The 25,656-nt window shown below is 58.1% G+C and overlaps 13 protein-coding genes across 15 annotated transcripts; 6 read left to right on the top strand and 7 right to left on the bottom strand.

Annotated features, from left to right (window-relative positions):
- Positions 1 to 37: 37 nt before the first annotated feature.
- Positions 38 to 1,851, top strand: H310_12747 (hypothetical protein). The gene is made up of 6 exons (XM_008879936.1): positions 38 to 307; positions 354 to 503; positions 550 to 627; positions 677 to 703; positions 755 to 868; positions 916 to 1,851. Exons 1-6 carry the CDS (start codon positions 68 to 70, stop codon positions 1,600 to 1,602), a joined length of 1,296 nt encoding a protein of 431 aa, XP_008878158.1. The 5' UTR covers positions 38 to 67; the 3' UTR covers positions 1,603 to 1,851.
- H310_12746 (hypothetical protein) lies at positions 1,494 to 4,556 on the bottom strand. The gene is made up of 6 exons (XM_008879935.1): positions 4,065 to 4,556; positions 3,916 to 4,003; positions 2,765 to 3,856; positions 2,654 to 2,713; positions 2,057 to 2,599; positions 1,494 to 2,003 (listed from the first exon to the last, which is right to left on the bottom strand). Exons 1-6 carry the CDS (start codon positions 4,547 to 4,549, stop codon positions 1,764 to 1,766), a joined length of 2,508 nt encoding a protein of 835 aa, XP_008878157.1. The 5' UTR covers positions 4,550 to 4,556; the 3' UTR covers positions 1,494 to 1,763.
- A 27-nt stretch (positions 4,557 to 4,583) lies between these two features.
- H310_12745 (hypothetical protein) lies at positions 4,584 to 7,044 on the bottom strand. The gene is made up of 7 exons (XM_008879934.1): positions 6,791 to 7,044; positions 6,684 to 6,745; positions 6,594 to 6,636; positions 6,484 to 6,545; positions 5,843 to 6,430; positions 5,404 to 5,786; positions 4,584 to 5,350 (listed from the first exon to the last, which is right to left on the bottom strand). The coding sequence occupies exons 1-7, from the start codon at positions 6,981 to 6,983 to the stop codon at positions 4,681 to 4,683; spliced, it is 2,001 nt and encodes a 666-aa protein (XP_008878156.1). The 5' UTR covers positions 6,984 to 7,044; the 3' UTR covers positions 4,584 to 4,680.
- Position 7,045: 1 nt separating this feature from the next.
- On the top strand, positions 7,046 to 8,217 carry H310_12744. Of its 2 annotated transcripts, none has more exons than XM_008879932.1 (3): positions 7,046 to 7,480; positions 7,540 to 7,971; positions 8,030 to 8,217. In XM_008879932.1, exons 2-3 carry the CDS (start codon positions 7,563 to 7,565, stop codon positions 8,107 to 8,109), a joined length of 489 nt encoding a protein of 162 aa, XP_008878154.1. In that variant the 5' UTR covers positions 7,046 to 7,480; positions 7,540 to 7,562; the 3' UTR covers positions 8,110 to 8,217. The 2 variants fall into 2 exon arrangements, with proteins under 2 accessions (XP_008878154.1, XP_008878155.1); XM_008879933.1 differs by having other exon boundaries at positions 7,046 to 7,491.
- Positions 8,218 to 8,512: 295 nt separating this feature from the next.
- H310_12743 (hypothetical protein) lies at positions 8,513 to 12,179 on the top strand (the record flags this gene model as incomplete). Its single annotated transcript, XM_008879931.1, has 2 exons — positions 8,513 to 8,975; positions 9,025 to 12,179. 2 exons carry the CDS (start codon positions 8,513 to 8,515, stop codon positions 12,177 to 12,179), a joined length of 3,618 nt encoding a protein of 1,205 aa, XP_008878153.1.
- Positions 12,180 to 12,933: 754 nt separating this feature from the next.
- Positions 12,934 to 14,031, top strand: H310_12742 (hypothetical protein; the record flags this gene model as incomplete). Its single annotated transcript, XM_008879930.1, has 3 exons — positions 12,934 to 12,985; positions 13,038 to 13,196; positions 13,250 to 14,031. 3 exons carry the CDS (start codon positions 12,934 to 12,936, stop codon positions 14,029 to 14,031), a joined length of 993 nt encoding a protein of 330 aa, XP_008878152.1.
- Positions 14,032 to 14,103: 72 nt separating this feature from the next.
- H310_12741 (hypothetical protein) lies at positions 14,104 to 15,211 on the bottom strand (the record flags this gene model as incomplete). The annotated part of the gene is made up of 6 exons (XM_008879929.1): positions 14,104 to 14,199; positions 14,255 to 14,373; positions 14,414 to 14,609; positions 14,673 to 14,789; positions 14,847 to 14,906; positions 14,969 to 15,211. The coding sequence occupies 6 exons, from the start codon at positions 15,209 to 15,211 to the stop codon at positions 14,104 to 14,106; spliced, it is 831 nt and encodes a 276-aa protein (XP_008878151.1).
- A 48-nt stretch (positions 15,212 to 15,259) lies between these two features.
- H310_12740 (hypothetical protein) lies at positions 15,260 to 16,057 on the bottom strand (the record flags this gene model as incomplete). Its single annotated transcript, XM_008879928.1, has 1 exon — positions 15,260 to 16,057. The coding sequence occupies one exon, from the start codon at positions 16,055 to 16,057 to the stop codon at positions 15,260 to 15,262; it is 798 nt and encodes a 265-aa protein (XP_008878150.1).
- A 418-nt stretch (positions 16,058 to 16,475) lies between these two features.
- H310_12739 (hypothetical protein) lies at positions 16,476 to 17,149 on the top strand. The gene has a single exon (XM_008879927.1). The coding sequence runs from the start codon at positions 16,527 to 16,529 to the stop codon at positions 17,082 to 17,084; it is 558 nt and encodes a 185-aa protein (XP_008878149.1). The 5' UTR covers positions 16,476 to 16,526; the 3' UTR covers positions 17,085 to 17,149.
- Positions 17,150 to 17,412: 263 nt separating this feature from the next.
- Positions 17,413 to 18,006, top strand: H310_12738 (hypothetical protein). The gene has a single exon (XM_008879926.1). The coding sequence runs from the start codon at positions 17,638 to 17,640 to the stop codon at positions 17,956 to 17,958; it is 321 nt and encodes a 106-aa protein (XP_008878148.1). The 5' UTR covers positions 17,413 to 17,637; the 3' UTR covers positions 17,959 to 18,006.
- Positions 18,007 to 18,399: 393 nt separating this feature from the next.
- H310_12737 (hypothetical protein) lies at positions 18,400 to 19,382 on the bottom strand (the record flags this gene model as incomplete). Its single annotated transcript, XM_008879925.1, has 5 exons — positions 18,400 to 18,518; positions 18,560 to 18,626; positions 18,681 to 19,108; positions 19,162 to 19,260; positions 19,313 to 19,382. The coding sequence occupies 5 exons, from the start codon at positions 19,380 to 19,382 to the stop codon at positions 18,424 to 18,426; spliced, it is 759 nt and encodes a 252-aa protein (XP_008878147.1). The 3' UTR covers positions 18,400 to 18,423.
- Positions 19,383 to 19,756: 374 nt separating this feature from the next.
- H310_12736 lies at positions 19,757 to 21,141 on the bottom strand. Of its 2 annotated transcripts, XM_008879923.1 has the most exons (5): positions 20,908 to 21,141; positions 20,799 to 20,854; positions 20,703 to 20,748; positions 20,565 to 20,654; positions 19,757 to 20,521 (listed from the first exon to the last, which is right to left on the bottom strand). In XM_008879923.1, exons 1-5 carry the CDS (start codon positions 21,017 to 21,019, stop codon positions 19,830 to 19,832), a joined length of 996 nt encoding a protein of 331 aa, XP_008878145.1. In that variant the 5' UTR covers positions 21,020 to 21,141; the 3' UTR covers positions 19,757 to 19,829. The 2 variants fall into 2 exon arrangements, with proteins under 2 accessions (XP_008878145.1, XP_008878146.1); XM_008879924.1 differs by having other exon boundaries at positions 20,565 to 20,748.
- An 880-nt stretch (positions 21,142 to 22,021) lies between these two features.
- Positions 22,022 to 24,992, bottom strand: H310_12735 (hypothetical protein). Its single transcript, XM_008879922.1, has 7 exons — positions 24,627 to 24,992; positions 24,417 to 24,574; positions 24,073 to 24,372; positions 23,886 to 24,020; positions 23,665 to 23,840; positions 23,571 to 23,618; positions 22,022 to 23,518 (listed from the first exon to the last, which is right to left on the bottom strand). The coding sequence occupies exons 1-7, from the start codon at positions 24,961 to 24,963 to the stop codon at positions 23,422 to 23,424; spliced, it is 1,251 nt and encodes a 416-aa protein (XP_008878144.1). The 5' UTR covers positions 24,964 to 24,992; the 3' UTR covers positions 22,022 to 23,421.
- Positions 24,993 to 25,656: the final 664 nt, after the last annotated feature.

Genomic DNA, 25,656 nt, shown 5'->3' with positions numbered 1-25,656 from the left:
TTTCAATTGAAATCCGTGCCGCCATAGGTCAAATCGTCCATCGGCGCGCCATCACGCCGCCCGTGCAATGTATGGAAAGCGGGAAGCAAACTCCATATTTGGGAGCGTTCCATTCAACCCAGACGACCAGCAACGGACTGATGCGTACCTTCGACAGAAGCTGAACGCGAACTTCCTGTCGCGACGACCAGGACCTGGTGGACGGCGGTTGACTTACCTCGAGAGCTGCAAAGCGATCGAAATTGCAAACGAAGCGTTCGGCTTCAATGGATGGAGCTGCCGCATCGTCGATTGCAATGTGGAATGCGTATGATGGATATTAATCGTGGGGACGGTGCTCACGCACGATGTAGAAGGAGAAGACCGACGACGGCAAGTGGACTGTCATCTACAGCTCTGTTGTACGCATCGAACTGAAAGACGGCGCGAGCCACGAAGATGTCGGGTTCGGACAGAGTGAAGGAATGAAAGACTTGGGGGCTGCTCTCGAACAAGCCAAGAAGGTACCGAATTGTTCTTTGGTAGCCAAGTTTGTTCACACCCACTCAGGCAAGCATCTCCGATGCGAGAAAGCGAGCTTTGCGCTTGTTTGGGGAATACCTGGGGAATTCATGCTACGACAAAGAGGTCCATGGACCCTTTTCTCTTGGTTTGCCTACTTACAATTGGCATGTAGCATATAAAAGACGTAGCTGCCAACCGAGTACAGATGCATCTCTACCCCCCTTCCCCACACCTCATCAGGTCCGTATAGGCCAACCATTCGACTCTGCAGTCTCCAACATCCATCAAAATTGAAAACGGACAAGTGCATACACCATCGGGAATGAACACCCCTCCCCTTCACCCTCCACGGGCCGCTCTTTCGGTGCGTGCACTTCGTTCGGTTCTCCTCCTCTTTCACCGTCCATGTAGTTGCAAGCACCAACCGCCGCTCCACATTTTCAACCACCTCCTCGAGAGATCCCATCACCAGTTTCTTCGGAGTGTGCAGTCGACGGCCGTGCGAAAGTTGGCGACGGACACGCTACTGGAAATTCGTTCACTCTGCATGGCCCACCCGCGAATACGTCCAACCTACCGTCACATCAAGCGCCCACAAGTCTTCAACAAAAGCAAGACGTGCGGCTAACGCCAGGGACTTCAGCGATGAAGGCCGAACCCAGAGCCGTCTCTGCACCTCTGAACTATGCGCTTGCCCCACGTAACCCGCCGCCAGGCACTATCCCCGCGGCTAGTTGGAACACACTGGCGAATTCGTCCTCCAACTACACCCCAGGCATTCATCCAGCCCATGACCAGCATGCAATTGTGATTTCACGTGCCCCAACACCGTGTGAAAGTAGAAATATGCCAACCCCGCCTACATTTCACCGCCCAATGCCTCGTAACACAACGCTGTCGTCGCCATCCATGCAGCCCGTCCACAGCACCGACAACTCAGCAGACATCAATCGGAAGCGGTGTTTGGACGTGTATGGCGCGAACGCGACGAGTCACAACTCCCGCATTGCCGCCGTCGACGATCTAGATGGATTGAGGTTGTCACAATTTGAGTTCGACGATGGGTCGGCTGCTGTCGCCAAAAAGGCGCGGCCGTAAACGCCCTTGTGGACTTTCCACTGCACCACTTTCGAGACGAGGTCGTTTTCATAAAGACGGTTGAAGAAGACTGTGTATTTGGTGGTGCCCGTTTGTGTTTTGTGCGGGAATGCTCGCTCGTTGGTGCTGCGGCGGCGATGGTGGTTGAGCGAAGGCCGTGTTCACGGCAGAATCCCATTTGTGATTTTCTGGAACTGGTCGTACCGCTTCGTCCATTTGTTCTTGTAGCTGAGCTTGATCAACTTCATTGCGTGCTTGACCGTGTGGTCCAGCGGCATCGTCTCCACGAAACGTTCGCGGAGTTTTTGGAGCTCCTTGACCACGTCCCGGTTTTGAAAGCACGGGTACGACGATTTGTGCATCATGATCTCGACCATCGTGATAATCTTCTCCGCATTGCGCTAGAACACATTCCGCCTTGCTCACGCGCTGTCGTTGCACCTGTCGCTCGTACCTGGAGCGCGAGGAAGCCCTGGGTGAAGAGCTGCACAAACTTGGCAAACATCGGCGACCCAACCCCACCGAGAACGTCGACCATTTCCTTGGTTAGTTTGAACGGCGGTTGGCTCTCGAGGCTCCAGGTCCCGCCCGGCGCGATGCCCAAGAGGAAACCAAAGTCGATGTGGATCAAATGACCTTCCGTGTCAAGCAGGATGTTGCCGTTGTGCCGGTCCTTAATCTGCAACACGTAGCACACGAGCGAGTACCCCACCAAACTGTGGACAAAGTTCAGTGTGGCCGTTGCCCGCGCCGCCGCCGACGTGTACGTCTTGTCAAAGTGGTCTTTGAGCGATTTGTACTCCTTGGCTTTCTTCATCGCGTCCAGCGACTGCGCATCCGTGATGGTCTCGATGAGGCCGGTCGAGTGCCCCGTCGAGACAATGCGATAGGACCGAAGCCAGAGCGGGAGGTGGGCGTCGCGAAAAATGCCTTGGCACTTGGAAATGAGCTGGAGCGCAAACACTTCCTGCCGCATGTCGTCGTTGCTCTTGGAGATCTGCGCATCAGGACCATGGTGAGCGCTCATCAACGACACAGCTTCCATTCGAACCAGAGACACGACGTTCCATCCGCGCAAATGGCCGTGTGGCGACGCGGCTTGGAGTCGTTTCTACGCCGTCGACGCTGTCGTCAGTGACGTCCGTCCGCAGGCTCAACATACCTTTTTCGTTGCCCAACTCTCGCCAAACACGGCGGGCTCCATCAGCATGAGCTTGGCGAGGCTCATGTCATACGTCGTTTTGGACGTGCGGCGCATGATCGTGGCCTGGATGTTCTGGTCGACCATCTCCTTGATCGACGTCAGCGTGCCGGGCACGTTGGACGACGGGTCATCGGGTTCCACACACAAGTCGTCCGCCATCAGGTCCGACGACGACGATCGAAACAGCGCAGCGTAGTTGGACTGGATGCAGTGAAGGGTATCGGGGTCGTCTTCAACGATAGACGCTTGCGACGCCTGCACCGCCAACGGTGGCCGAGTCGACTGCGATGGACTGGCACCGGTCGTGGGTTCTTCGATCACTTCAAAACAAATGAGGCACGGCGCGCGGCTGTGTGTCGAAAACACAGTGCCTTCCGATTCAAGCACCCTCAACACACGGCAGTACGGATCGGACGCCCGGCCCAGTGGAATATACGCCATCTCGGGAATGACTAATTTGGCCAAGAGCCCCGGCAGCGCCGCCTTGCGGCCCTCGCGCGGCTCAAAGTGCCGCATGGTCTCGGAAATGGCCGTGACAGCGAGAATAAAGTCTCGCTCTTGGTGAAAGTACTTGTACCGTTTCTGGCGCTCACGTTCCATCCACTGAAGCAACGTGTGCTTTTCCGCATCCGAGAGAGCGATCGACTGCGAGGATGCGTCGGTCGGACCGGTCGGCTGGGCAGTACGTGTCTCATTGTCCTTCGTGGATGATGCTGGCAGTCGCAGAAGCGACTCTTTCAGACCGGGAACGTCCCGAAAGAGACGGACGACGTCCCGCAGCTCAAAATGCTGGTTCACGACCTGTGCTTCAATCGACATGATTAGCATCGCCACGACGTTGTACGTGGGTGTGCCTTGGCAGTCGTGGATCATGGCTTCGAGGAGCCAGAACAAATGCAGCGCAACGTGAATCGAGTTGCCCAAGTGGGCCACGTATGTCTTGGCTTTGCAAATGGACAGCACGAGGTCCACTAGCTTGTCCTTGTTGCGACTGTCGCTGGCGCACGAGTGCACCAGGACATGCACGATTTGCTGGAGGTAAAACTCGACCTACGCACTCGCGCCATGAGGAGTGGATCCAGTAGGGCATGTGTGGGCTGGCTGCTCACGTCGTCGATGTTGGACTGCGCATATTGAGATAAGTGCTCCACAATCAGATCCGTCGCAACCGTGTTGTCTCGGTATTTGTAAAGAAGCCTGCGAAGGTCACGCAGCGGCGTCGTGAGCGAGGCAATGGGGATCGGGGACATCGACGTACGTTACTGCAAGTTGGGCATCAAAGTCGGGCTGGTTGAGACTGTCGCGGACGAGATCGCGCTCGGCATCGTCCGTGCAAAAGTTGAGCGACATCATGGCATGGAGCCACCGGTCTTTTTCGGTCTTGGTGTCGGCTTCAATCACAATCAACTTGGACTTGAGCGTCGACACGATCAGCGCGTTCTGAAACGCCGCCGTCCCAACCAGCGTTTCCCTTGTCCCTTTTCCCAAGTCGGCCATGTCCTTGACACCTACGACGCAGCAGAACTTGCGCGCTGCTTGCGCCTTGTCCACATTGGCGGCCTCGTCCTTGGACCCAAATATGCACAGGTTGCGGCCTGTCAAGACGCAATAGCGTCGGCGGCGCTTGTTCATGCGTATGTACAGGTACCCTTCGATCTTGACAGGACCAACATAGCTCTCCTTCGACACCGCCATCGATGGAGGCGGCGCAGAGGCTGCCGCATCGTCGCTGTTGTTGCTCATGCCGCTGGAATCCGCACTGCATCTCGAAAACAACCCGATCCACGTGTAACGGTCGTACTTAACAAAACGTACTTTACGCGTTAACATGCAAATTTCAACCGTCGCCAACTCCATCTCTCGCGCCACGATGCTCACACTCGGACGTCCGTGCGCTTGGCGCTCTCGATCTGCTTGTGATGATCAAAGGCGTGGTGGGCCGAGTTGTCTAGGTACGCTCGAATCTCTTTGGACGCGTAATACTTGGCCGTGGTTCGGTTGAGCTTTTCGTCTTCGCAGATGCTCAGGAGCACCGTGTCGATTGCGATTTCGAACACACTGAAGAAGAGCGACGCAATCGAGTAGGCGAGAACTGCCGTAATGACGAGCGTCGGGAACGGGCTTGACAGGTGCAGATCGACCTCGTAGTCTGTGATATCCCAGAACACAAGTAGCGTGCACACCGCAGCAATCAACATCTTGCCCATGAACATGACAAACGTGGACACAATGGACAGCGTCCCGATGCGCAACAGGTTGGCCGACACGAGCTCGAACGCGTCGACGATCGCCACGCAGAACGACGACCCTTTCATGGCGATCACGATGTACCCGTTGCGGCTCAAAAACTTGACAAATTTGTGGAGGCACCAGAGGCACGCGCGGCAGCAGCACAGCACGACTTTGACCACCGAATTTTGCGCATGCTTGGTCTGGTGGTCAACGTATTCGAGAACGACGCGGAAGAACTGAACGACGGCAACGACCGCCGCGCCAAATGCGAGTGATCCAAAATGGTACCGAAAGCTGTGGCCGTACGATTTCCTGTCGCAATCCGTCCCTGTAAGGGTCACGATCGAGTTCATCAAGATGCGTACATGACAGCAAATCCGAGCTGGTCGGACGAATCACACCAGTAGAACCGCGCGATCGCGCCCGCAATGGTGCAAATCGTGACCGCTTCGATGAGCTGCTGCGTCCAGAAGATGCCAAACACGTTGTACGCGAAGCACGCCTTCATCCAGTTCGATCCCTGCGTCGTGCCATTGCCATATTCGATCGTGAGTGTCGGCACCGCTGCCTCCACGACCTTGGTGTTGACGTTGCCCTGCGCTTGGCCGGTCGAGACGACGCTCTCCAAGTCGGCCAGCGAAATGTTGCCGCAGCTCGCAATGTACAGAGATGACGCGACAAAGTAAACAAAGAGCGCGACGAGCTTGCCCATCTGGAAGAGCGGGAATACGTACAGCGACGGCAAGTGCTACCGACAGAAAACACCGATGAGAGGTCGTGTGCAGGGAGAAGAAGCAGGCGAACCCCGATGCCACGGCATGCTTCGTGGATAACGCCAACACTGAGGCGCACGCGTGAAAACATAAACGCGAGAACAAGGATCAAGAGCGCCGTGATAGTCAAGAGGACCACCGTGATGTACTTGAACCCAGTTTCGTAGTAGTTTTCCAGTTGAAGCTCAAACGAAGCCGCGATCGCGGTCGAGATCACTTCGCTTTGGATAAAGTTGGCCTGGACGGCCGCGACTCCCGTCGCCAGGACCAGCGTCGCCACCGACACAAACAAACTGCCCCATACGACGGTTCCGGGAAACCGGTGCATGAGCGCCATCCACAGGACCGACCCGAGAAACCCGATCCCGCAGCTCACGCCAACGATCGGGCGCCACGTCTTTCGGATGTCTTCGATGAAGCGCGAGAGCAACTTGAAATTGGTCGCTGCGCGGCCCAAAATCCCAGCGTAATCGTCCGCGACGTCGTCGCTGACTGCCGTCAAATTGGATGGCACGCACCGGTGGAACACGTTGACTGTGTCGTACTCGACAGCGATGCCGCTCACGACCTGGCCTTTCGTCGGGCACTCGGCGACGCAGATCCCGTAGTAGTACGGACTCTAGCCATGGCGCCATGAAGCAATGTCCACGTCACGGCGGCTCGTACACCCACTTTGATGTCCAACGTCGGATGCGGGTAGAATGCAACCGGGGCCGACGCGTTGCAAAGTTTGCCTGGACAGGATCGGTCACAACGACAGCCGTCAAGAGATCTCGTCGTACCGGAATGGTCCATCGGGTACACTAGCGCACCCACGTTACCGTTCTACGACGTGTTGGGTCAAGGCAGTGTCGGGGGCGATGCCAGTCTACCTGGTACGCAAAGATGGAGATCGTGGCCATGCCGACCCAAAACGCTCCAAAGAGCACGCCGCCTGCCCGCGCGCGTTAGTCGGACGCGTGGAACGGATCGACCTTACACAGGACGTCGCGGCACTTGCGGTCCGCTTCAAAGTATGCATTGCGGCGAACATGCAGCAGTGGCTGGCCAGAGCCGTATGTGGGCGACGCTGGAACGACGTCGGCATACTGCGGGGGCGAGACGGGCGAGTCTTTCGGGGACCCTGGCGGCGCCTTGCCCAACGACGCCTTCGTTTTGGACTTTCTTCCCATCGCTCGATCGAGGCGGACCGGCACAGCAATATCCACGACTGAAACGTTGCTCTCGGAACCTGGCTCGACCATATCTTGAAACGGTACAACCTTTCGCAATCCAATCGTGCAAGGGGAGCCAGGCGTCCAGTGGAGTGGTGGGGCGAGCCTGGCGTCCACAAGCGCGCCGACTTCCAACGCTCGACATCGTCTTCCTTGACCATCCCGGTCAGCAACTCAATGTGCCGTGGCTTTCACGACGAGTGTCTGGCCCTTGTGTGCGTTTGCATGTGGCTATTTATAGGTGGTATCCACGCACGATGGCGCATTGCCGTCATTTGATAGACTACTGCGATGCGAGCAGCACGAGCGCGGGCGTTCTGGCTCCTGGCGCTGTCTCCATCATGGACGGGGGCTGTCGTGAGTTTGCCCAACCTTGAATTCAACGCCGCCCTCGGCCAGATTCCCCACGCGTCGAGCTACTACAAGTTCGACTTGAACCCGATCTTGGACACCAAGTACGTGCCTGGTACGATAAACCTGCTGCCCATTTCGCTCCTATAACGAAATGATGCAGGCAATGCGATCGATGGCCTCGTCATGCAGACGAGTTGGTGGTCTAGCGGCGCGGCCGGTGAAAACGTGTTCTTCCAAGTGAACTTTACGGCCGAGTCGCCTGTCATCAGCAAAGTTGTCGTGCGGTGGCATGGGTACATGGCCGCTAGGACGTACGCGATCAAGACGTCGTTTTCGGGGTTTGACGCGACCTTCGTCGAGTTCAACACATTTGAAAACGATTCGCCTGCGTGGGACCGCGTCGACACGGTCATGCCGTGGACGAATTCGTCCGTCAAGTTCAACTACCTCCGCCTCGACCTGCAAACACCCGCTGGATGCAATCCAAACATCACGGTAGAGTGCAGCAACCGCAGGCGACGATTGGCGGCAGGTCAAGGGCCGATCTATGGGATTCGGGAGGTCGAAGTGTGGGCGGCTTCACAGAAGAGCGGTAGGCGAACGGCATGCCCATACACTGGTCGTCCTCACCCTTTCGTCCTCCTTCCTAGATGCGAGTTCTCGGTATGTCAGGCGAGGCTGGATCGCATTGGCGGCGGTGGCGCTTGGTGCCGTGCTGGCGGTGCAGTAGTAGGCGCCCGAACATCCGGAACATGTCCATTTATCCGAACAATCGAGAAGCATCCGGAAAATGGGTATACATCCGACCAATGGAGGCAGTTTCCAACACTGTTTTGTTGGAATATTTTGTCATCTATTGACTTGTTTTCAGTATATGACAGAAACACGGCACCATTTTTTCGGAAATCGGACGGAAAAAGATATTTTCCATACAAACATCAAGGTGAAAGGATTTTTTTCGTGATTCCACCCCTCCAATATATCACGACGTGGTGGAAAAACTCGAAGAACGGACGCGTCTCGGCCACCATTCCCATCGGGGCAACTGGTCGATTCAGTCGGCGGAACGAGGAGTCGCAGCCCATCGAGCAATCATTCCCTGCCACAAGCAGTCGCTCAAGCATCACTGCGCCATGTACGATGAGTACCCTCTGGGTCATGCGGGGGGCTCGGACCATGACGAGGAAGACGACATGGTCATCGTCGACGTACTCAAGGGCGGTGGATTCAGTCCCACGACTGAGTTGTCGCTCGTGACCGAGTTGCCGTCAACGTACCTACGAGCATCTCGCGTGCGCCCGATTGTTCGAATTCGCGGCGACGGTGTCAACGACAACGACATTGAGTGCACTGTGTCGACGCCCGACCCTCCACACACATACGGCGCGACTCCACCCTCCCACGACCGGAACATGTCAAATCGCACTAGGAGAAGGCGCTCTTGGTCGAGCAGTAGCAATGGCAACGATGCCCCATACATACTCCACCGTGCACCGCGTGCATCTGTCCAACGGTCTGAACGGTACATGACCATGCTGGCAACGCAAAAGGAGCGCTACTGGAGGATCACGCCCACAAGTGTGGAATTCCTCGTTGGTACATGCTCGTGGCTGTTATCGATGTGATCTCACAGCAGCATGTGTAGAGCGGTCGCTGGGCTACATCGGGGGCTTTCGCGGTCGGAGCACCGCCATGACGGTGGCGCGACATCTCTTGTGGAAGCAGTTTACGGTGTTGCTCGATTCAAAGCGCGTGTCTGAGCGGAAGAAGCGGGCCGCGCGGCTCTTGAGTGACCAAGCACCGGCTTCGCAAACACGCACAGTGTCACGGGAACAACTGGACGACGGAAACGAAGACGGGTTTTCCAGGTGGAGTCGCGTAAAGCCTCGAAACATGGCCGAGTCCATCGTCCTCGATCGGCTCAAGCAGATTTTCAAGTGTTCTACGCTCAAGCGCGAGAGCGAGTCCCCGCCGCGGCCTGCCTCCTCCGACAACGTTGATCATAATTCTCGCAAGAAGGCCAAGAAATCCAAGCGCGCAACGTTATCGCCATCGATTGCTGCGCCAGCGTTGTTCACGGAGGCATCGGCGCCTTCACATGCGGCACATGATCGTGCTCCTGTCGAAAAGTCAAAGCCGGTGGACCCGCGGAGGAGGCTCGTCGTGCCATTTGGCCCTGCCGCCGCCGCCCCCGCTCCATCACCTTCACGGTCCGCGAAGCAGCCACCCATGGACCCGCGCTCTCGCGCCCACCCCCCACTGCCTCTGGCAGGAGACTTGCTACCTTCGAAGAAACAAAAGCCTCGCGATATGTCGAAATCGTCGAAACCAGCGCGCGAATCGAAACCACAATCGAGTGCCTGCTACGACGATTACATGGTCGCAGTGTACCCGTCCAAGCCGAAGAAGCGCGCGCGGACGGATCCATCCATGCGCCACCTGTACAACAAGCCGTCCACTGGCGCGTGCGTCCCCGCGTCGCCCACGTCGCACGTGACGGGTGGGTCGGCAAGTCTCCCGGAGAACTGGAAGTGGCGGCCGCTGGCGCAAGACATCAAACCGATTCGACCGTTTGACGGCATGTCGGTTGAGCAGATCGAGGACCATTTGCATTCGATCAAGGTGGAAGGGCGGCTGTGGCGCTTCCGCCGGTTTGGCGCGCTGCTGCAAAAGCTCATGGACCATCCCCGCAACTGCAACGGCGTGTTCAACTCGCCCGTCGACCCCGTTGCGATGAACCTGCCGACGTACACGTCAGTGGTCCGGCATCCGATGGACTTGGGTACGGTCAAAGCAAGCCTCGACAAGGGCCTGTACGCGACCCCCGAAGCGCTGGCCGCAGACATCCGCCTCGTGTTTCAAAACGCGATGGCATTCAACGACGCCAACCACTGGGTTCACGTGAACGCAGACACGCTCTTGAGTCACTTCAACGAGAACTGGAGTCTGGAGCATGACAAGCTGCTGCTGGAAGAGTCCAAGGCGGTGGCGCACTCGTGCGACGTGTGTTTAGGCCACACGTGCGCGGCGTGCGATCAGCGCTGCCTCGAGCTCGTGGTCCCGTTCAACCAGTGCTTTGGAAACTGCGGCACGACGTTTCGGAAGGGCAGCACGTACTTTGTGACGCGCGACGGCACGCGCATGTGGTGTGCCAAGTGCCGCACCAAGAGCATGCGAGAAGAGCGCCTCCTCCAAGAGGACGACGAATGCTTTCAGAACCCGCTCGTGAGTCGGCGCAACACGCTCCCGACCGCGTCCGAAGTGAGCGCGTGGCTGGTCAAGCGAAAATGCGAAGCCGACGTCGAGCCGTGGGTGCAATGCAGCTGCTGCGCGCAATGGATGCACCAAGTGTGCGTGCTGTTCAACCCGGTCGAAGACGCGTACGCAACGGACAATCGGTTTGTGTGTCCGCACTGCCAGCTCCAGTCGCGCCGCGTCGCGAGCATCCCGCCGAGTTTTCTCGACTGCACGTCGCTGCCCGAGACCGAGCTCAGTCGGTTTTTGGAAGCGAGTTTGGGCGACGCGGCGGGCGACGCGATCGATTCGTTGTGTGTGCGCACCATGACGTTTACGGGCCAAGTCGCGCACTTGCCCACCGAAATGGTCGACATGTTTCAATCGAATGCGCGCATCGTCCGCGAGCACTTTGGCCCGACGACCGTCGTCGACGTACCCGACCGCCTCGTGCACAGCACCAAGACGATCTTTTTGTTTCAAAAGCACCACGGCGTCGACGTGTGCCTCTTTGCCATGTACGTGCAAGAGTACGATGACTCGGTCGAGTACGCTCCGAACCGTCGCAGCGCCTACCTTGCGTACATCGATAGCGTCCGGTACATGGAGCCCGCGAGCATCCGCACGGCAGTCTACCACAGCATCCTGGCATCGTATTTCGACTACATTCGTCGCCAAGGCATGGAGCGCGTGTACATTTGGTCGTGTCCGCCGCAGCGCAGCCAGAGTTATGTCTTTTGGTGCCATCCGCATTTTCAAAAAACGCCCGGTGTCGACCACCTCCGCATGTGGTACAAGCGCGTGCTGGACACGGCCAAAGCCCGCGGCATCATTGCTTCGTATGGCACGCTGTACGACATCCACTTTGCCGAGATGGCGCTGCAGCTCAAGAAGGACAGCGCCAAGACCGACTCGGTGTGTGGTGTTCCGGCCGGGCACACCAAGGCCGCTGCCGTTGCGACCCGCCGCGGCTCGGGCTCGACCGTCCTCGACAAGGACGTGTACTTGTGGCCCGTCGCGACGATGCCGTTGTTTGAAGGCGACTTCATCCCTGGCGAACTCGACCGCGTCGCGCGCGCGCTGAAAGCAAAGAATAAACCGCGCCGTGAGAAGGAACCGTCGTCGGACGTTTCGATTTATTTAAAGGACGCGTTTGCGTCGTTCATGACGGCGCTCAAGGGGATGCGGGACGACCTGCTCCAAGTCGATTTGACCCCGCCGCCTGCCGGCTGCCCCCTCCCCGCGAAGGACCCGCCAACAAAGCTGCCGCCGTTCGTCGGGTCCCGCTTCGCCTTTCACCAGATGAGCTCCCGTGCGTCATACCAATTCGACTCGCTTCGCCGCGCCAAGCACTCGACCATGATGCTTCTTCACCAAATGATCAACGCGTCCGTGCCCCAGTGTAATACGTTCTGCCATGAATGCGCGCTGCTTATCACGCACGCGGACCACTGGTTTTGCCGGACCTGTGCCCACTTTTCGCTGTGTGACTGGTGTCATGCCCACCACGGCCCCGACCACCACCACAAGCTGTACCGCGGCCTGGACGACGTTGAAGGAAGCTAGTGCGTCCGACAGCCCTCGACGGCGTCGTTGCCGTCCGAGTCGGTGGTGTGGATGCGGACCCGTCCACTGCATGTCGTCGGAATGTGTCTCGAGACACGCCGTGCGTTGGGTTGAAGCGCTCGGCCGTCCAAGCCTTCCAGCAGATGCCGTTCGTGTGTATATATACATCATGGCTGTGCAACGATTGCAGTCTCGTAAAGGGTCGTGTCTCTGTGCGTATCGACGTGCGCGCATGGCGTGCGCCGATCGTGTGGTCGCCGCGGTGGTGCCAGAGGCGGCGCATGCAGTCCGTCGGATCCTGGGGAGGGGAAGGCAGTCGAAGTTCGAAGTTTTCTACGTGCTGCTGTTTGTGTGGACCGCGGGCCTCGCGTCCTCGTGCAGCGGTGCGAGTTGGTGGCATAGCTGTGTGGCATGACAGCGTGCATCCGTGCGCCTCTACGATCCGAACCCGCGTGCTCCCGCAGGTGTGCGGAGCCATGAAAGTGGCACCGTCCACCGCGGCGCGCTGAGCATGGAGAGAGCAACTTTCGAGAGGACCGGTGAAGTGTGGTCAATGAATGACCAACGAACCATACAAACATCAAGTGAAATGGGATATTTTTATTGAAAATGGTGTGTTTTGCCAGTGTCGCCAGAGGCCCGTCGGCATGTGGATGTGCCTACAGATGTCGCAGTAACACGTCGTGGTGGACTCGTCGAGTGTTCAGACTTGTGCTAGACCGACTGGCTCACCATGACAAGGAAGCGCAGCGCGATGGCGTGTATCGCCGTCACTTTCGTCGTCGCCACCCCGTCGACCTCTGCCGGTACACGCGTGGTTGTCATGCCACGATCTCTCACCGCGTCTGAAATGTCCAGACCACTCGTCGGGTTCGCACATCGTCCCGTTGCTACGCCGGGCCCAAGCCGCTCCCAAACTCTTGCGTCCACACTCTCTCGGCGCTGTTGAAATCGGCACACCGGATACCCACGCAACCGCGACGCAGATTCCGCCCGCCGCGGTTCCTGTTCCTTCAGGTGCGCGCTCCAGCTCATCTCTCTGCTTTCTGTAGTCATGAGGCACTTGGCAGACTCGACTCCCGTTCCAACACCGTCGCCAACGTCCGCTCCAGAAATGAATTCGTCGGTGCTGGTTGGCGTCGTTCTAGGCAGTGTTGCGATGGTGTTGGTCGTTCTGGCGATGGTCTTGATGTGCCGGCGCCGCCAGGCTCAAGTCCGGGCCAAGATCCTCTTCAAGGGCGGGCCATCGAACCCGACCACGGAGGCAGACGACCCGGCGAAACACCCGCGCCGCGGCGGAGAGCCGTTCAGCTCTGTCTACGCCACGGACTTTGCTTCGTCCGACTACTGCGACAGCCACTCCCCCAACAACCAATTTGACGGCATTCTCGACTCGGATCCGTTTCGTCGAAAGGACCGCGTCAAGCCCGAGCTCGACCGACCCGCCCCCTTCTTCTCGTACTACCATCAAGGGATGCCGTCGCGGCGATCGTCGCTCGAGTCGCAGGATTCGTCCATCATGTCGTACACAGAGAGCGACCGGATTCGCGGCACCACGACGTCGTCTGCCGCCGAGGAAACCCCCCGGCAGCACATGAGCACGTCCATGATGGCGCATCATCCACCCCACACCCGCGACGACAGCATGTCCAGCACCGTGACCGCCGGGTACGGCCGGGACATGTGGGGCAGTTCATTCGTTCGATCCAGCGGGGTCTCGACAAGCTTTTCGTCTGCCGGAATCGACAGCCCATGCATTGTCGGCGGCGGCGCGTTCTCGTTGCCGGAAAAGATGACCATGCTCGACGACGGCGCGTCCCAGACGTCGTCGCGCGAGTCATATGACATTTAAGTGTACAAAGTGGGCGGGATGTCGGCGGCGGCGGCTGTCACGATGAAGGTCGTCGGTCGTGATAAAGTAATGTTATTGTCGAGTGTGGAGTTGGTGGGAGGCAATGTCCCGTTGCTGGATGCGTTCGTGGCGCTGCGCCGACGTCGACTTGGCCGCCAAGTCGTGGAGCTACACCACGTGGGCCAACTTCATCAAAGATTGTGTGGAGGGGGGGGGCTTTTACCTCGTCCCCGAGGTCGCCCGCGATCGCGTGCTGCTTGAGGAGGTGGAAGATGCGCTGGTCTCGCCCGCACACATGTTCTGCCAACTTGCCGTCGCGATTCGCAACGTTCCATCGGCCACCTGCGCGCGTTGTCATGTCGGTCGATCGCGAGGCCCGTACCAGCTTCCAAGAGGCACTGCGTGATTTCCAACTGGTTGGCTTTCGCGGCTTCGTGCAAGCACGTGTTGCCGTCATTGTCTTGGGTGTTCAAGTCCATGCGATGCGATGGAGGGGTCGCGACGGCGTTGGCGGCCAGCATGCAGCGAACTACGTCCACGGGCCCAACACGGCATGCAATGTGGAGTGCAGTTTGCCCCTAACACGATGGTCGTTGTCATACTCGACGATCGAGAGACTAAAGGGGACGGAGGGGGCGGACATGGTCGTTGGTCGCGTTGAAATTGGGCCGTAGGTGGACGAGGTGTTGAATGGCAAACTCGTTGCCGAGCTGGCACGCGTGGTGCAAACTCAAGTCCTTGTCACGAAAGTGGTGCGACTACACGATCCAAGATGAACAAACGGGGGCTCGAGCGAGCCGCACGGGGGGACGCACCCCCTCAGATAGCTTGCCAACTTCCCAATCGAGTCGTTCCATACATCGGCCGTCGAGGCACTGGGGACGCCCGATCAGCACATGCATGCTTTGTCAGGATGGAGGCAGACCGACGCACGCACCTTGCCGAATTGGATATGCTCGTCGACATTGCAGCCAAAGCCAAAGTCCGCCTGGAGGTCGCGATGGCGCTTTGCGATGGTCGACACAGTTCGACGGACCGCGCGCGCCGTCGAGATTGCGCGCTTCGTGTGCTGCGGTCGAAGCTTGTCTTGTCGTGGCGCCTTCTTGGGCATCGCCTTCATGTACTCGAGCAGATCGTCTTCATGTCGTGGCAGCGCTGCCTGGGTGGTTGGACGCGCCATCCCACCTGAATGGCGCGGGAGGTTTCCAAATGAGCCGTGCCTAAACCGTTACATGGTGTCGACCGATTGGGATGGAAGGCGTTCAGGTTGCAGCGCCGGCGTGCCTTGGCGCAAGCGAGCACTCGACTGGACGGGACCGGCGTCGGTGCTGCAGAGGTCCGCTGTCCATCCGGCCGTGTCTCGGGCGAGTTGTGTCCAGAGAGGTGGTGCCGTCACATTTCTACACAATGTGATACAGTCGATTCGTTCGAGCCCACCGCCGCCGCCGTTCGTCGGGATGCGTGCATGCCACCTCGCCCTTGAACACGGCCCGGAACACTCACGATGGCATCTCCACCGAGGCAACGAATGCGATCGCGTCATGGCGCGGCGCGGACAGATATGTGACAATTGCAATGTCAAAGTCGGAAATTTCGACGGAACATTCGGAGAACGATGAGAAATGTAACGACAAACTGGCTCGAATCGCACGTCTTCTGAGGTCACGTCAGTGCTGGCGGCGGCGGGTCGGCTGTGCCGCGGCTGCAGGAGTCTCGTCCCCATGCGCTGCTTGGCGAGGCGATGACGACGCCCAGCATCGAACCAGTCGAGTGACCAGGACGAGCACTCTGGCTCAGTCGGTGTTGTCCCCACGGACGGGCGTGTCGATCCCATGCGTTGTGGACATGCTCCACTCGCCCCTGCGGCCATGAAGGTCAACGTACGAATGCGAGGACGGGATGTAGTCGAAACATGGCCCCACGACGACGGCGATACAAACCAAGGTGCGTCCATCGCACCGCCAACGTGGTACCTTTGAACCACGGAGCCGAGTCCTTGAAAAAGGTCAGTATAATCCAGACTCATATGCGGTCGTGTCGCAAGTTGTCACGGCGACGGCATCGTTGTCCTCCCTGAATGTGCATGCCGCCGTCGCCCCGCCGGAGGTGGCTTGGGACCGGCGGCAGCGGTCGTCTGCGTAATGGGCATGCGAAACGTGTGTCGACGCGAGCTGCAACGCAATGTCTCCGTCGGTGGTAATGTTTCGGCGCGCTTGGCGGTCCCCTGGCGTCAGGATGCACGCGCCAAAGTATGTTCAGACATGGGATATCTTTTCTGACCAATCCGAGGCGGTCTACTCGATGGAATTGGCGCATTTTCCGGTTTGCAGCGCTTGGATTGGTCGATTTTAGACCAATCCGATGCCTAGATCGCGGACAAATTTTTCCAGTGTCCAACACGGCGGTAGACTTGAAAAATGTATGCTACCCGGTGGAACGTATCGTAGCAATCCACCAACGTATCATTTACACATTTTCGTCGCGCAGCTCCCACGATGAACTCGCCGATCGCCCGCGCCGCTGCGACAGGCAAACCCATGAAGCGCCAAGCGCCGTCGACCACGTCCATGTCCCCCACAAAGCGCGCACGACTAGTAGGCAATCTCACAATCTCCGTGTCGGCGAACCTCCTCGCCCGAACGGACGAGTATCGTGGCCGGTGCAAGTACAAGTCGGGGCGATGCCCCAACGAACGCACGATCAAGTTTAGCGGCGAACCCCACACGCTGTGCGAAGAACATCGCGTCAAGCACAACAAGAACCAACGCAAGTCGGACGCGAAACGACGAGGTGTGGTCAAGATCAAGCGCGACGGTTCAACCTCGTGCGACGACGACGACGATGGGTGCCCTGTGTACATGAAGAAGGGGCTTCCGACCTTTGACAGAATCGTGGTCAAAGCCGAGCCGTGCGTCAAGGCTGAACTGGAAGACGACGATCCGATCGAAATTGAAGAGATCGACATGTCGGCAACAAGCAGTTGCTGGTCAGACGACGAAGTCGAGATCCTCAAGCACATATTCGACTTTGACATGTCGCCACTGAAACTGTAGACCACCCCCCCGTTCCCCACCTAGAAACTGACCTATCTAAAGTAAATACATCCTAATTATCTACCTGGCGGGCGTCCCTGCGGCCGTCGCGGCCACCTCCGTTGGCAGCGCCACAGGGGTGTAGAATCGCTGCGCCGGCCGCGGAAGTTCGTGGACCTTGTCCGTGAATATTTTGTCGCAGATGGGTTTTTCCCTTGCGGCGACCCCATCGTGTGTTTGAACTGTACGTTATACATTTTGATTGGATACGATTGCGAATGCTACAACACCACCACCCATGTTTAAACATAAAACGCAAAATACCAAAATGTATCCACCGCATCCGCAATGTGCACGCGTGCGCCCAACGTGATCTAGGATGCCGACCACGTGCATGGGCCATCGTTCGTCAAGTCGGCCGATGCACGCACGCGCCTTGAGCGGCACGTAGGTGTGGCTTTGGCCAACTCCGTCGGCGGCCATCGCGCTGCTCTCTCTCTCTCGACACGGTGGGATTCAGTAGATTGTACGTACTGCGGCGCGACGCGGAAACGACTTGACAAGAACTGACCACATGGGCACAACATGGACATCGCGGCGCAAGATACGAATCATGGCTTCCCACGACTCCTTTCCAAGTACACTGCTGCCCCCCAGAGTGCTCGAGTGGCATCCCAAAAGAGCAGCGAGAGATGTAATGCACACTTCTACACAGCACTGCCGATGGGCTGCAATGCATATGCGTCGAAGGCACCAGCAGCGCGTGCGACATGGAGGTGTGGATGGCTGCCCCGTCACTTCCCCGAGTTCTACTGAATGCCAACTTCCTGGTGTCGCAGCTGACTTGGATAGAACCTCGACGTGGCAGCGTTGGGTCGGTAGAGACAAGCGGTGACGACAGTGTAACCTCGCGCCTGTGAACTCGCCTTCGTTCTCCCACCAACATGGTGCTAGCGATATTATAGTTTGTCCTCGGTATTCTCTCGCGCATCGCCCACGACCGCAATGGCTCACGGTGGCATCAGAGCCACACACCATGCGACAACACGTCCGGGCTCTGGGGAGAGGTCGCATGGCATTGCTGGTTGGATGGAGGTCGCACCAGGCAGTCTCGACGCAGCGAGTACATCCGGCAGCATCCCGCTGCTCACTGGCGTCGCCGCGTTTCGGGGATGACCGGCGGCTGCATGCTGGCGACGTCGGAGCCAAGCACGATCCATTCCACACGACACTCGACGTTTGTGCAGCCCTCTTCCCCTTGACCTCCCATCTCGCTTTGCACCCTTGTTACTACTACGGCTGCCTCACGCACAGCGTCCCCCATCGGCAACGTTTTGCTACCATCGCATGTTGGTCGACGTTAACGATAATACGTTCCAAGCGGCGCCGCGTGGTGCAGGACCGACGTCACGTGGTCAGATGCATCCATCATGGCGGCACGAAACGACACATCTTCTACGCCGCGGTGAAGCGCCGATCCTATGAGCGAGACATACCTTCCGTGAGGAGCGTGTCCAGGTCTTTGGGCACGTGGGGGGACGTCAGCCGCGTCAAGAGGCGATGCTGCACGATGCGTGAGCTCTGTCGTTGGCGATTCAACATGTGCGCGCCGCTTACTTGGGCTTCGACCAGTGCCATCAACCGGCTCAACTGAGCTTGCATCGCCGCGACTTGCTTCGACACGGTCGACGGCCCGTCCGTGTGCTTGGGGATTTTGCGCGAGTGGCATCCATCGCCCCCCGTCGAGATCGCCGCGCCATCCCCGCTCTTCCTTTTCGACATGACACAGATCGGAGTCGTCATGACGGCAGCGACTCCACAAACGACGCTGCGTGCCGGGTCCACGTCAAACTTGAGCTTGAATCGCTGGCCGTCGTTGCGTCGGCTGACCTGAACATGCACGACGGGGCAGCTTCCACGTGACGCCAGCGTGCATCCTACCTTCTCCAGGCGGAAATGAATCGTGGCCACAGGATCGTCGCTGTGCAGCGTCAGCGCATTCGATCCCATGACGCGAAAAATGTCTTGGTCGTCGACGACTTGCCCTACACCGTCGATGCACGCGCATGTCAAAAGTCGAGTCGCCGTGGCTGAGTACCCGACTCAAACAGCAGCGTGATGCGAAGCGGCACCGACATGGACGACCCGGCGCCGTCCCGCAGACCGACTTGCACCGTCAAATAGTTGGCGCGGCCTCCTACGCGTCGTCATCGTCTGAACAATACGATGCCCGTCGACATCGTTCGAACCTTCGTCTTTGAAAAACGACGATGCGGGCTGCGTCACCACGACGAGGCGAGGGATGCCTCTTGTGGCCATGCGACCGCAAAGTTAAACCGCAAGTGGGTCATTCAACCACGCGCGCCCCATGGCCCCCCTTTCTCGAGATAGAACTCGACGTGATGCCGCGCGACCGTTGACTTGATGGGCATGCACGTCGCCATCACCCTGGCGTTGGTCCACGTGGACCGTGCGACCGTCATTTTCATTGCAGTGCGTGCGGAGGATGGGTGCCCCAAGGAAGGTAAGTGCGGCGGTAGCAGAGGTGCCAGGCGATGTGCGGTCCCAGTAGCGTAGCATGGCTGATGTTGGGCGAGCGATGCCACCGACGATGGGTGCTCCATGTCCAAGGGACGGGAACACGACGACGAGTTGGTCGGGCGAGGCATGTCTGGCACGACAAGTGTTTGGGATGGGATTCGCGGACTGCACGGGGGACGATTCAAATTGCATTCCAGGTTAGGCAATGTCGAGTCGGGAGGACGACTACAACCGAGGCGATGTCGGGGGCATGACGTGCGTGAGCCATTCCAAGAGCATGTGGTTGACTTCGCGGGGGGCTTCGATCCCGAGCCAGTGCCCGCCGTTCTCAATGACGCGGCGTGTCAAGTTGGGGATGACTCGTTCCATGCCAGCACTGAGAGCCGGGGGAAGCGCGATGTCTTTGCCCGCGCCGATGTAGAGCACGGGGTGGCGGAGCTCGGTCGGGGCATTCGCCGACTCGTCCCAGTCGCGCTCGTATTGCTTGTACCAGTGCAGCGACGTGGCAAACCCGCGCTTGGTGTATTGCTCGACGTAATACGCCAAGTCGATCTCGTCGACGAGCGGCGACGTCGCGCCCGGAGCGAACTCGAGCTTGTCGAGATGGACGAGATTCTCGTACAAGGATCCAAAGTCGTTGGCAACGGGCGTCCCAAACAAGTAGCGGAACGCGGCGCGGGCATGCTTGTCGAACGCGTCCCCAGCGTTTGGGGCGACGAGGACGTGCTGGTACTTGAAATTGGGCATGTGATCCAGGAACGTCGCCCAAGGCAGGAGTGCTTTGGGTCGAGGGACGTACGGCGTGCAGATGGACGCGACGGCGAGCACTCGCTCGGGAAAGTATTGGCACATGCGCCACACGACGACGCCGCCCCAGTCGTGCCCGATAAACACCGCGTGTTGAATGTCGAGGTGGTCTGGTGTCGAGTCAGTGGGTGAAGAAGGCGCGTGTGGATGTACCAAGCAGGTGAACGAGGTCGGTGGCGATGGTTTTGCGGCCGTACGAGGCGGGCGACAGCGGCGACTCGGTCTCGCCGAACCCGCGGTTGTCTAGATGGAGCGTTGGAAGATGTGGGTGGAAGGGGACGCGAACAACACCTGGAACGATCACTCGGTAGGTTGCACGGAGGGCTTGGATTTGATGCTACGACAGGCAAACATGCATGACGTCCATGGCAAGCGCGGCCTACGTACTCGCCAGCCGTACCACAGATCTGGCCACCCGTGGACCAGAACGACGGGCACCCCGTCTAGACAAAAAAGCACGACGGTCACCGACACAATGGGTAGGACGGCAAGCCACCTCGAGGGTCAACGTCGATGTAGTGCATGCGGATGCCATTCACAGTCGCATACTCGTGGTTGTACGCTGGGTCATCGGCCCGCGGCGGGATGGTCGAGGCGGTGTCGGCCATGGCGATTTCGCAACTGGCGCATTGTGCCGTCGTCTCACTCTGGGCTGCTTGGTGGAGCGATCCCACCCAATACGGACCTGCCACGTTTCGTCGGCACCTGCGTGAAAGGGATGCCAGCCGACTCCACACGTCGGTGACTTCCTGCGGGTGCACGGCACAGCTTGCACCTAGCTCACCCAGGTGATCCAAATGTCCCATCGCCGGCAAGAGCGTCGGGTTGGGTACGCCTTGTCCATGCTGCTCTGGGGTTATCCCGACGGCACAAACACGCGGCGCGCGTCTTCCAGCGGCGTATGGTTGGCTACCTTCCCTTGTATGCGCGGAACGTGTGGTCCATGCAAGTCGCGAGGCGCCACGCGGCTGGCTTGATCGTGTTGCCGAAATGACGTCGCGTTGTGTCGACAGAGAAATTGTCGCGGGGCGTAGGAATCACAAGAACGTTGTTTCGATTCAACTCGTAGACTACTTGTCCATGGTTGAAGGAAACGGGGCGGCGCGACGTACAACAATCGTGGGCCGCCATGGTGCGTCGGTGTTGGGCTGATGCCAGTGACAACTCTACTCGACGTAGGAGGCTTCGGTGGGAGGCGGCGAAAGCGCAGTGTCCCGACCGAGCCGACATTGAAGCGCACTCCATCCGCGACTGTCAGCCACGTCTTTGGAACGAGAGATCGGCGACGGACTTGGGGAATCGATGATTCCATTCAAACGAAACGTCGCCCATGTCGATGCACATGTCTGTTGTCTAGGGCACGTCATCATTGCCACCACGTCGTTGCGACGCCATCGCGGGATGAAAACGTGTCGACTACTGTCCTGGACGACGTGACCAAGTTCATTTCCCACCAGCCCACACTCGGACGTGAAGATGGCATTGGGGGCGGTGCGCATCGGATGCACTGGAGACCGCCTTTTCGTCGGCTGAACGCTCGGAGAGGTAGAAGGGACCGAACTAGCTTGTGTTTGCAAGGACTTCTCACACGCTTTTGTGGGGAGCGGAAGGAGGGTCCATCCCCAGAACTCTCTTCCTCGCAACACTTTAGCTGCCTCTCGCGTCTTGACGTCATCAAAGTCGAGCTGGTGATGGAGGCTGTGGACCTAGCATGAGTCTATGGCACCATACCATCGTTCGAAGAATTGGTAAAGGTTTCTCCTTGCGTAGCTACTGACAGCGACAATGCACTCCATAGGGTCGTTGGAATCGCCGGGGCGTCCATGGCCTCCAAGAATTGCTCACTGAATTGGTGTAACACGGCCAGCGAAGCACCTTGCACAGCAAGCCGTGCTCGACGGCTTAGACGGGTTGCGCCCAGCGTCGGCAAGCCCCTCCCAGACGCGCTCCACGACCAGGCTGCCTCTGGTCAAACAATGCGTCCAACCAGTCGGTGCAATCGTGGCGGTGCCGTGGAGTTGGAAAAGAACTAGTCGTTGCGGTAATCGACGGACGATGGGCTGCTTGGCCAGCGATGTGTTGACGCCGTGGTGTGCCATGAGGGCTTCCATGACGTCGATGAAAAGACCCGTCATGGCACTAGCGCCAACACCCAACAAAGGTCCGAATCATGGACGAGACGCGCCTCGCGGACATCGTCACCAGAGCGATTTGGCTGGGTCCATCGCGCGATTCAGGTTGCTCGCGACCAAGTGCATCCATTGCAAGTACACCGACACAGTCGTTGCGGACTGCATACGCTTTCAACACGTGAGCGAGGATCTCCTCTTGTTGTGGCCAGTTTGTGCTGAGGTCGTGTTGTCATTGTCCCGGCGATTGGTCGGACATAGGAAGAGTGTCCGAGTGATGTCTCTCCGACTGCCTTCGACGCCATTGCGTCCGTCGGGTGACCTGGCGACGTCTTCGTCGAAAGCCATGGGACTCTAAACATGACCGAAAGGCCTTTCATCGCGGGCGCGCATGGTTGCAGCCGTCTCCTTTGTTCAGAGTCATGCAGGTGGCATGGAATTGTTGATGGGATTTCCTAGAGCGGCGCCTCAAGTGGGTGCGTTCGGTAACGTTGAGGCCGCGGGGTTGCGGTGGACGAGAAGAGTTCGCCACAGACGATACCATTTTGTGTTGCGTGGGTGGTGGATGGAGTCGCATACGTTTGGCCGGGCGGCTGGACATCGCGAAGATGCAGACGAGGAACAACGGGCCGAAGTACGGGCTGAAAAAGGGCCTGTCACCGCTTCAACGAGCCTCGTTCGGAGGATAGGCGGGCGATCGCGGACGGCGTTACCTCTTTGCGCGCTACCACTAAACCGCTGCGCACTCTACGTCGCAGTTCGTCGCTGTATCAACGTTGACGCGATGTACAAATGGGTTGTTTTGAACAAGTCGGCGATGCTCCACGGACAATGGCTCGACCACGATTCCAAATCGATACGACAGACCACTACGATGGTCCTTATGCCACGGCCAACTTGGTGTTGGCACGTTTCGGCTTGGGCATGGCAAAGTACGGCGTCATGGCCACAAAGACGAGGCCGAGCGCAACGAGCGGCCTAACAGGAAGTTGTGATGCCTTCGTCGGTCTCTCCATCAAGACCACGTTACCTGTACCAAACCCATGCAAATGCCATGACAACGAGCGCCGTGCTGATCCTGAACACGGTCGTTCAGAGCGCTACCAACGATCCGAGTGACGTACCCCAAGAGGCCGCTCATGACGTCCACACTCCACGACACGACTGCCACCGCAAACGATCCCGCGAGCGGTACATGCAGAAACAGGTGCGCGAGGTCCACGACGGGCTGCAACAGGACATAGTACCCCAGCACGGCGAGCACGAGGCCGACGAAGCGAAGGCCCCACGTGTACAGCGACTAGAAACGCGTTTAGATATGCCCATGGACAAGCGGTCGACGCACCACCAACGTCTTTGCATGGGCAATCATGTCAGCCGCGCTCACGATTCCTTCCTCCAGCAACGCAATCGTGGCCCCCGACGACGTCGTGAACGGGTGCAAGGTTGCGCCGCGCGTTGGCATCGCGAGGACGCTCACCTGGACATGTCAGGTGAACCAGAATCGTCAACGAAAGGCCGGGACATCCTACAACGTTGGCCGGAGTCACTTGGAACTTGATTCGCATGTCTCCCACGGTGGCGGTGGCTCGGTCCCGTGCCTTGACCTTGTTGCCGGTCGGCTTGGAGAAAAACTGGTTGTGGCGAATTTCCATCGTCTGGAGCGCCGGGATCGAGTCGACCCGTTGCTCTACATGCAGAGCTAGCTCCATGATTGACGCCATTTGCTCGAGACTGGCAGTGTCTAGCGCCACTTCGTTCCGAGTTGAGATCATATCGAGCAACTCGTTCGGAACACTGTATCCGCGAAGAACCACCGATGGCGCAGTCGTCTGATCGCACAGTCATGTTGGGAGGGGTCGAGAGGATGCCATACCGTCTTGGACGTGTACGTCCACGTCGACGGATTCACGTAGCTCGCATCATGGAAGCGATCGCTGTCGATGGCGTCCGTGCTCCACGATTTTTTGTACGAGTACGTGGTATCGGTCTTTTCTTGTCCGTCTTCAGTGTACGTGTGGTCGTGGCGCTCCTCTGTGCATGGTGTAAGACACAAAGCAATGCGATGGGGAGCACCAGATCGGACCTTCCCATTGCAGCATCTCAACGATGCGGTGGAGGCGAATGCCTGTAGTTGCCACACCAAACTCGGCGTCCACGACCAAAGGCCGCTCGTGATCGTTTACAGTCGTCAATCGCCCCGTCAAGTGCACGAGCTTCGACACGACGTTCTTCGTATCGTCGAACTCGACAACTTGTGCCAGAGCTTCTTGCAACCCTGCGTGTTCGCGGACCGACCTGCCTTCGTTCGCGAAGAGCAAAACGACAGACACCGCCAGGATGACGAACCCAAGGAGGAAGCCGCAGCCCACGTTCTCCCGCGTCTTCGTTGTGGTTGTTGTCGACGCGGGTCGCTCGTGCATTCTCAAAATACTAGTATTTTGTATCCAAATATTATAACGGAAGGGAGAGAGCTGAATACTGTACCAATCAAACACGTTCGCACTAGAATTCATCCAATTGAATCATCTACGTTAAATTGGATCAAGTTCACTCTATCCAATATAAGAAGTGTTTCTTTTTTGTTTTTCAAACCAACCCTTACCCTGATGTACGGATGCCGGATAATCGAGGTATTATCCGTACGATGTGCTCAGAGATGACCTCGATTCAACAATGCGCGCCACAACGAACCTGAGCGACAATGATCGGCGAGCCATCATACAGCAGCTAATGGCACACTTGGTCGACGACAAGAAGCTCATTCACGAGCTCTCAAAAAAATCGCTCTGGAGTTCGGAGTTCACAGAGGCACTGTGCAAAGGGTGTGGAAACGAGGATGTGCCGACCTCAACAACACGATACGGCCATGCTTAGACGTGTCATCGAGAATAAATGGAAGCAGAAGTGTCTGAAGCCCTGGAGATGTGTGATTTTAGCTCCCAGCTGGAAAAACTCATTGTTAGCGCCGAGCTTCAGGAGGAATCTGGTGTTGAATTGGCCCAGCTATTGGACTTGAGCAACTTGCTTTTAATGTATATTTATGGATATTCGGCCCTTTGCGCAAGTATTTGCGCAACCCCTGAAACATGATATTTATCGGGTTTTGACGGTAC

This window comes from Aphanomyces invadans (genome assembly GCF_000520115.1).
Source record: "Aphanomyces invadans strain NJM9701 unplaced genomic scaffold supercont1.43, whole genome shotgun sequence".
NCBI lineage: Eukaryota > Oomycota > Saprolegniomycetes > Saprolegniales > Verrucalvaceae > Aphanomyces > Aphanomyces invadans.
Note: the sequence above shows the minus strand (reverse complement) of the source record. Positions and strands in the feature narration are given on the sequence as shown.

Bases quoted from the DNA above. Each gene is read 5' to 3' on its own strand.
- H310_12747 (XM_008879936.1), top strand. From the start codon at position 68: ATGTATGGAAAGCGGGAAGCAAACTCCATATTTGGGAGCGTTCCATTC. The intron at 308-353 runs GTATGATGGATA...CGCACGATGTAG, and splicing joins TCGATTGCAATGTGGAATGC to AAGGAGAAGACCGACGACGG. The intron at 628-676 runs GTCCATGGACCC...ATTGGCATGTAG, and splicing joins ATTCATGCTACGACAAAGAG to CATATAAAAGACGTAGCTGC.
- H310_12746 (XM_008879935.1), bottom strand. From the start codon at position 4,549: ATGAGCAACAACAGCGACGATGCGGCAGCCTCTGCGCCGCCTCCATCG. The intron at 3,857-3,915 runs GTGAGCAGCCAG...GCGAGTGCGTAG, and splicing joins CGCAGTCCAACATCGACGAC to GTCGAGTTTTACCTCCAGCA. The intron at 2,600-2,653 runs GTTCGAATGGAA...CCTGATGCGCAG, and splicing joins GATGGAACGTCGTGTCTCTG to ATCTCCAAGAGCAACGACGA.
- H310_12745 (XM_008879934.1), bottom strand. From the start codon at position 6,983: ATGGGAAGAAAGTCCAAAACGAAGGCGTCGTTGGGCAAGGCGCCGCCA. The intron at 6,431-6,483 runs GTGGGTGTACGA...CGCCATGGCTAG, and splicing joins ATCCGACGTTGGACATCAAA to AGTCCGTACTACTACGGGAT. The intron at 5,351-5,403 runs GTACGCATCTTG...GGATTGCGACAG, and splicing joins CAGCTCGGATTTGCTGTCAT to GAAATCGTACGGCCACAGCT.
- H310_12744 (XM_008879933.1), top strand. From the start codon at position 7,317: ATGCGAGCAGCACGAGCGCGGGCGTTCTGGCTCCTGGCGCTGTCTCCA. The intron at 7,492-7,539 runs GTACGATAAACC...GAAATGATGCAG, and splicing joins GGACACCAAGTACGTGCCTG to GCAATGCGATCGATGGCCTC. The intron at 7,972-8,029 runs GTAGGCGAACGG...CCTCCTTCCTAG, and splicing joins GGCGGCTTCACAGAAGAGCG to ATGCGAGTTCTCGGTATGTC.
- H310_12739 (XM_008879927.1), top strand. From the start codon at position 16,527: ATGAACTCGCCGATCGCCCGCGCCGCTGCGACAGGCAAACCCATGAAG.
- H310_12738 (XM_008879926.1), top strand. From the start codon at position 17,638: ATGGGCACAACATGGACATCGCGGCGCAAGATACGAATCATGGCTTCC.
- H310_12736 (XM_008879924.1), bottom strand. From the start codon at position 21,019: ATGGCCGACACCGCCTCGACCATCCCGCCGCGGGCCGATGACCCAGCG. The intron at 20,855-20,907 runs GTGGCTTGCCGT...TTTTTTGTCTAG, and splicing joins CATCGACGTTGACCCTCGAG to ACGGGGTGCCCGTCGTTCTG. The intron at 20,749-20,798 runs GTACGTAGGCCG...TGCCTGTCGTAG, and splicing joins ATCTGTGGTACGGCTGGCGA to CATCAAATCCAAGCCCTCCG.
- H310_12735 (XM_008879922.1), bottom strand. From the start codon at position 24,963: ATGCACGAGCGACCCGCGTCGACAACAACCACAACGAAGACGCGGGAG. The intron at 24,575-24,626 runs GTCCGATCTGGT...CACCATGCACAG, and splicing joins TGAGATGCTGCAATGGGAAG to AGGAGCGCCACGACCACACG. The intron at 24,373-24,416 runs GTATGGCATCCT...CTGTGCGATCAG, and splicing joins GGACGTACACGTCCAAGACG to ACGACTGCGCCATCGGTGGT.